A 7,530-nucleotide genomic window follows, 5' to 3' on the forward strand; every position below is an offset into this window, starting at 1 on the left:
CCCCACAAAGGGGCTGCTCAGCTGTTTGTTTCACTGGCAGCAAGGGATGGATCCCAGGGGCTCTCACCTCTTGAAGGAGACAAGTGACTGTGCCTCAGTTTCCCTCTCAAATGCAGTGTCATTCTGTGGCTTTTTGTGCCCAGGACCAGCTGATGTTAATTAAAACTGCTTCTCCTGCTTGCATGGGGCTTTGCAATGTGGAGGACAGAGCGCAGACAGCTCTGTTAAAAGGCTGCACTGGTCTGCCCTGCAATTACCATGAATGATGTGTCATTGAAAAAGACCAGGAGTGGATGCAGTTGGTTATCAGGGCTGCAGCTCTCGAGCTTCAAAACCACTGTTTGTACTCTCTTTTGGCCTCTTAATTCTCCTGGTGATGCTGTAGGGCCAGCATCTCTCAAGCTCTGTATGCTGTTCTTAACCTGTATGTGGAGGGATCTCCATGGGCAGGGACATGTTCTGCACTGGTTGGCTTGTGGGGAGGGATGGACGTGGAGCAGGAGGAGTACACTGCCTCCCTGGGTAGGGTTAATACAGTGAAGTGCCTGGCAAAGGGAATAGGCTCAAGGGTTGTGCTCCTATGTGCAGTTTGCTGCTGTTAGGCAGTGGGAGCAGTAGAGGAAGGGGATGGTCATCTCCTGGTTATCTGGTTTATCTGAAAATTGAAAACCAGAATGGATCACTCTGAAGTGTAGTCAGGCCTGAAGGGTCTTGGGAGAGTGGCAAGAAACAGATGCCAAGTGGAAGAAGTGATGTGCAGTCCATGAGAGCCACAAACTCCCCCCAAAGAGATGTGACAGTAGGTAGTGTGGGACCAGCTGTTGGGGCCAATTACAGGGGATGCCCCAGCAGGCTGATGGGGATGGTGGAGGAAAAGGGGAACCGAAAGGACATGGACTCCATGTCCAGTAGTTCTGGAGTCCCAGCAAAACTGAGGGAGAGCTGGATGATGGGTGAGCATGACAAGGGTCTGTTGCCACCTGGACATGGATGCAGGTGCAGAGCTCTTGGGGCTCCCCAGGGACTGAACTGCAGCAAAGCCCAGGGTGGGGTGAGGAGGGGGACAGGGAGGGGGGGCATTGTGGCTGTATGCGGGGAGCAGGCTCTGCCCCAGGAATGCGGGACATGGCTGTGCCACAGTGCATGGAGCCTGGGTGGGAGCTGGGACTGTGGTGAGAGCTGGCTGCGTGTGTGCATGCTCAGCAGGGTGGCCAGAAAATGGGGGGAGCCAATGAGGGCTGGAAGGGAGAGAGAAAGGACAGCGAACGAGTTTTTCCAGGAATGCTTAATTCCACAGTACATTCCCTCAAGCGGGGCTTTTGCTCAGGCTCCTGATGCCTCTGTGGTACAGCACAACCTGCACTGGCACAGATCTGTCCCCTGCCATGGACATTCCCCAGGGAAAAAGCAGCCTGTGAACAATCTGGAGGCAGGGACAGAAGTCTGTGCTCATCAGCTACCGTTTCTGGCTCTGTCACCAAGGGGCTCTGGCCTGCAAGGTGCCAGCTCCCCAGCACTGTCACCCACCCCAGCATCTGCTGAGCCAGCCCCGCTGAGTCCCTGCCAGCATCACCCATCTGCTCCCCCCGTGTCCTGTTCCTGTTGTCACCAGCCCTGTGACATCAGCCTCTGGGTTTTAGTGTGTCTTCATTCCCAGAGGGGATGAGGTTTCTTTGCCTTCGTCACTCCCATAGGAGAGGGCAGCACCTCTTCTCCCTCCTAGTTTTAGACACTATTTCCATCTTGTTTTTTTCCCTTGCGTAATGTCTTGTTTACACCCATTACCCTCCAGCCCTTTGGCTTCAGTAGCGTCTCTCTCTGCTGTGGGAGATGATTTCCAGAGGTACATCACGTCTCAGGGCAGCCTTGGACCCTTCCTGGCCTCTGTGTGTTCATTCTGCAAGCTCTCCTCTACTTGCAGTCTGTCTGCTGCCAGGAGCAGAGGCAGGGCCAGCCTAGGGCTACCGAGCCAGCCCAGAGCTTTGCTGGTCTTGTCCTATCATCCCTTACCTGCTCTGAAGTTTGAGCAAAAGCATTGAGCTTTAACACACCCAGACACACAGCTCTTTGGGGCTGGCACTGATGTGCAGTGCCACAGCAATGGCTCTGTTCGTGTCCTTGTGGCCTTCCTCTCCACATCATCATCACCCAGCAGGGATGGAGCTGGGCACAGGTCCAGCACTGCAGGCCAAGGAGGCCATGCAGGTTTTGCCTTTGCTGCCAGCCTGTGTGGAGGGGCAGGGTGTGCAGAGCCCAGGGCAGGCATCCTCAAGGCTTTTAGGATCTTTGTGTCTTATTAAACAGAGGAGGAAAAATGTCTCCAGGGATTTGGGGGATCCTTTGGGCTGGTCTGAGCACACTGTCCCACCTGCCACCCCCTTCTGTCTCTGCACACTGTCCATCGCTGCTATCCCTTAGCTTTATTTCACTAGTCAGCAGGGAAATGGGGTGCTACATCCCCTCCAGTGTGCAGCCAGCACACTGCAGCCCAAGGGTGCCCTGGGACAGCGTGCCGGGGTGTGTGGTCTGCAGGGGTGGTTCCTGAGATGGGGGTGTACTGGGTGCTCTGTTCCAGTGCTAGGCTGTGCCTGGTGGTCATGGGGACATTTGTGCCCAGCTGCATGCTGCTGACTGTCTCTGGTTGCAACCAGGCTCTGTTTGCTTGCCTCTGCAACAGCGGTGAGGCAGAGCGCTCCTGTGGACACTGAGGGCACTGGTGGGAGCTTGGTGCCTCAGTTTCCCCTTTGGGCTGCAGGGCAGGAGGTGGAGGGTGAGCACTGCTGCTCCTGACTGCTGGGTGCTCTGGCATCAGGAGGGGAATTTGGGGTTGCAGAACTCCAGGAGCAGTGTCGTGGGGCTGGAAGCCACTTGACCCAGGCAGCTCCTCATGGCCTGGCTACAAGTGCTGGGCTCAGGGGTGCAGTGAGCTGTGCTGGGGTTCAGCTGGGTGCGAGTGGGGGTGCAGGGCTGAAGGCAGGTCCAAGTCTCTGCAGGCTCCTTCTCCAGGATCCCTGTCCTGCCTGCTTGAATCCAGCCCCACTGGAGATTCTTCCAGCCCCAACCCACCCAGCTCACCCAAACGCCTCTGTGCATGGTGAGGATGGCTCTGGGAGAGGCTGAGTCGAGGAGGGACCCTGGGATGCCAGAACCCTCGACGATGCCATTCCCGTCGGGGGACCGGGTCCCCATGGGCCCTGCCACCCTCGGAGGGGACGAAGGGACTGCAGCGTGTGGCCGTGCCCTCTGCCGCCGCACGGAGCGATGCGCAGCCGTCTCCCCCCTATCAGGCACAGCCCCCCCGGTGTCACCCCTTTACCTCGACACCCCCCTCCGCCGCCACCTCCGGGAGGCCGGGGCGGGCTGGAGAGCCGGTGGTGGCGGAGCCGGGGCGGGAGCGAGCGGTGGGGCCGGGGCGGTGCGGAGGGGCCGGGGGCGGGGGCCCGTGGGCTCCGGCTCCTCGCTGGGCTGGGACCGGTAAAGCACGTGTTGGAGGAGAGAGGAGCCGCGGGTGGAACGGGGACACGCAGCTCTGCCACGCGTCCGTGGGGCGCAGGAACGTGTGAGTGTCTGTGTGCGTGCACGTGTTGTGTGCATGCATATATGTCTGTATATATGTGCATGCCTGTCTGTGTACATGTTTGTGTGTGTGGTTTTGTGCGCCACTGTGGAGCAGGAGTGCTGCCCTGCAGCCAGGGGGCATCAGGAGGATGGGGGTGCTGGTGCAGAGGACACACAGGAACACAGACAGACACACACTGGGCATAGAGAGGCAGTGGATGCCAGCATGGAGTGAGGGATGATGCTGTGAGCACAGCAACTTCCTCGCACTGGAGTGTGATGGGAGCTGGCTGGAGTCACCTGCTCCGTGGGGAGGTGACTTGGGTGATCTGGGAGTTGCCCACCTGCACGTGGGGAGACCCCAGGAAGCCTCTGGGTCTGTCTGCATCTCCCCCAGATGAGCTCAGACAACTGGGGGCTGCATGGGCCCCCATGCCTGGCAGTGTCGGGAAGGCAGCGGGGCCAATCGATGCCTTACTCACCACAGGGGCCACGCAAATGGCAAATCCCTGCATCGCAAAGGCTGCTGGTGGAGCTGGAGACGGCCGCTCTGCTCTCCCCTGGGACTCTCTTAGACTAAGTCAATGGAGTTTATTACTTTAACAATATTTCTTCTCTCTGAAGAGCATCCTTTTGGCAGCGCTGCTTTGCAAACGAGGAGCCAGCCCTTGGCAGGGGTAGGGTCTCAGCACTAGGCTTTGCTTGGCCAGCAGTAGGAGAGGAAGCCCCCGGCACTGCCGGCTTGCCCACCAGCCTCTCTGCTGACGGAGGACGAGACGGAGAAGGTGCATAAGGACAGGCGGCTTCTCCAAGCTGAGCTCCGAGGGGAGAACGGCAGCAGGATTTCATTAGCCTGCCTCTTAAGGCAGTGAAGTCTCCATCCCCTCCCACGCTCCCTCCCCAGCCCGACCCGGTCTGGCGCAGGGGTGCTGGGACCTCAGCCTTCATCTGGAGCTCCCCAACAAGCTGTAAGTCCTTCTTGGATTAGAAAATCAATTTTCCCTCTGGCTGTTTTATGCTTGCCCCGTCAGCCCCTCTGCACGGCCGGTAAAGTTGGGGATGGGATTGATTTTGGGGGTTGGCTGTGGGGCTATATTCTGCTGTGCTTTGGGAGCAGGGAGAGGGGACAGCCCTGCTGACAGCTCCCCGATGATGGGGCAAAGGGGCTGAGGTGGGCTGGGGAGCTGCCAGGGTTGTTTGTGGATGGGAAATGGGGCAAGGAGTGCTTGCGAACCCTGGGGGGAGGTTTGGGGAGATTTTGTGTGGTTTCCCAAAGGACAGGCTGGCGCAGGAGGGGGTGAGGGTGTGGAGCCGTGGTGATCAGCAGCATCCTGACACCAACAGGGAGAGGGGCAGAGGGAGCAGGGGCAGCAGAGGGATTGGGAAAGCATCCTGTGAACCTCCCTGTCTGTCTGCAGCCATGAATCCCTACGGCAACTGCTCCGGCCCAGAGTTCCCCCTGCCCCAGCGAGACTTTCCCGTGGAGCCCATCAGCCCTGATCTCTGCAACAGGACTCGCACAGAGACCTTGTTTGATCCCAAGGATGCCAACCTGACAGAGGAGCAGCTGCGGGATAAGTACTTGGGACCTCGGCGGTCCAGTTTCTTTGTCCCTGTTTGTGTCATCTACTTGCTGATCTTTGTGGTGGGGGCTGTGGGCAACACGCTCACCTGCATCGTCATCCTCCGGCACCGGTTCATGAGGACGCCCACCAACTACTACCTGTTCAGCCTGGCGGTCTCTGACCTGCTGGTGCTGCTGCTGGGGATGCCGCTGGAGCTGTACGACATGTGGAGCAACTACCCCTTCCTGCTGGGCACCAGCGGCTGCTATTTCAAGACATTGCTCTTTGAGGCCGTCTGCTTCGCCTCCATCCTCAACGTCACGGCCCTGAGCGTGGAGCGCTACATCGCTGTGGTGCACCCACTCAAGGCCAAGTATGTGGTGACCAGGAATCATGCCAAGAAGGTTATTGTCGCCATCTGGATCTTGTCGGTTATCTGCTCCATCCCCAACACCAGCCTCCATGGGCTGCAGCCTCTCTATGTGCCTGGCCGAGGGCGAGTGCCCGATTCAGAGATCTGTACCCTGGTGAAGCCACGCTTGACCTACAACCTCATCATCCAGATCACCACCATCGTCTTCTTCTTCCTTCCCATGGGGACCATCAGCGTCCTTTACCTGCTCATTGGGCTGCAGCTCAAGAAGGAAAAGATGCTGGAGGCCTTGGGAGCCAAGTCCAGCAGTGGCCAAGACTGCCACAATGCCCGGGGGCAGAAGAAAGTCAAGAGGAGGCAGGTCACAAAGATGCTGTGTGAGTCCTTTGCTGGGGATGGGCAGAACCAGGGAGTATCTCCCAAGGCTGTGCTGGGAGGGTGCTGGGGGGAAACTGAGGCACAGCCAGTACAGAGCTGCTGGGTCATCCCAGAGGAAGGCTGCAGGGCTGGCCCGTGGGGTGTCGGGGCAAAGGCAGATCTGGTGGCTCCAGTCTAGCCATGGGGGTTGCTCGTGCCAGCTCCCTCATGGCCGCGAGACCTCCCCTCCTCTGGGAATGTGCTGGGTGAGAACGGGAAAGCAGGTGGGATGTGGGAACCAGCTCCCTCTCCCCCAGCCCAGACCCCATGTGCTGCTGGTGGTGGTATTTCCCAAAGAGGGACCGGTTCCTACCCAGCCCTGCAGCCTGTGCAACCTGGGGGAGAAGATGCACTGACCCAAGGCTGGACTGAACCATCCCTCCGTCCCACCTCCCTGCATCCTTGCTGCTCTCCCAGCCCCATCCTCACAGCCTCTGGCCCCCGTCCCAGCAGCAGGAGCTGGCTGCCCTTGGCGAGCCATCCCCTCCCGGCACGCTGACCTCTGCGTGCTCCCAGCCCCGTAATGGAACAGTGGTGGCGGGTTGCCCAGCCCCGTCCATCAGTGGGGCCAGGGCTGCTCCTCTGCCACATCCCAGATAAGTGGCAACTGCTCTCCAGCTTCTCCAAGCACCAGGGCTGGGAGAGGGACAATGAGGGACTTGTCCCTATATGCTGCGGAGATGCAGTATGGCACAGGTATGACATCATGTGGGTATGCATCAGCAGAGCTGCGTTATTAAAGAAAATTCAACAGAGGACAATGAGAGGGTACAAATAGCTCCTGCTCCCCAGACTTGGCTCTGCCCCATGGGTTACTGGGTTAGCTGGGACCACTTTTGCTTTGCTGGAAGAGGTGATGGGGTACCTGGGGGATGGATGCCTGAAGAGGTGTCCCTCAGCCATGCCATGGGGCTGCGGTGGGGCGGCTGCCTGATGGTGGGGAGCAGAGACATGTGGAGCAGGAGCACATGAAGCAGCCCTGGCAGGAGATGGTGGGAGGAAGATCCTGCTCAGGCATCCAACCCCTCCATGGCAGGTCAACAAGGCATTGGGGGGCCCTTCCCCTCTCCTTTTTCCTCTTTCCTGTGCTTTTTTTCGGGTGTTCTTCTCTGTGGCCCAAGCTGACACAAGGCAGTGCTTGGCCAGGGACTGGAGGTCCCCAGAGGGGTGAGCCCCATCCCCTCAGTAACATCAACTCCTTGGCTCCCCACAGTTGTGCTGGTGGTGGTGTTTGGGATCTGCTGGGCCCCATTCCACACCGACCGCCTCGTCTGGAGCTTCGTGTCCACCTGGACCAGCCACATGCTCCACATGTTCCAGTACGTCCACATCATTTCAGGTGTCTTCTTCTACCTGAGCTCAGCCGCCAACCCCATCCTCTACAATCTGATGTCCACCCGCTTTCGGGAGATGTTCAAGGAGGTGATGTGCCACCCCAGCCACCGTCTGCCACAGTCATGGAAATACTCACCCAGTGTCACCCGCGCCACCACCCGCAGCACCGAGTGCGAGCCCATGCCCAGCACCAACGGGCTGCCCCCCTCCGATGCCGAGGAGTACGAGCTGGAAGAGGTGGAGGTGGGTCAGGCCACCACCCACACAACATCCCTCTGCTGA

The 7,530-nt window shown here is 59.0% G+C and overlaps 1 protein-coding gene across 1 annotated transcript; it reads left to right on the forward strand.

The window, feature by feature from the left end:
* Positions 1-4,978: 4,978 nt before the first annotated feature.
* Positions 4,979-7,530, forward strand: NMUR1 (neuromedin U receptor 1; the record flags this gene model as incomplete). The annotated part of the gene is made up of 2 exons (XM_080349404.1): positions 4,979-5,873; positions 7,127-7,530. The coding sequence occupies 2 exons, from the start codon at positions 4,979-4,981 to the stop codon at positions 7,528-7,530; spliced, it is 1,299 nt and encodes a 432-aa protein (XP_080205530.1).

The sequence above is a fragment of the Nesoenas mayeri genome (assembly GCF_963082525.1).
Source record: "Nesoenas mayeri genome assembly, chromosome: 9".
Lineage (NCBI taxonomy): Eukaryota > Metazoa > Chordata > Aves > Columbiformes > Columbidae > Nesoenas > Nesoenas mayeri.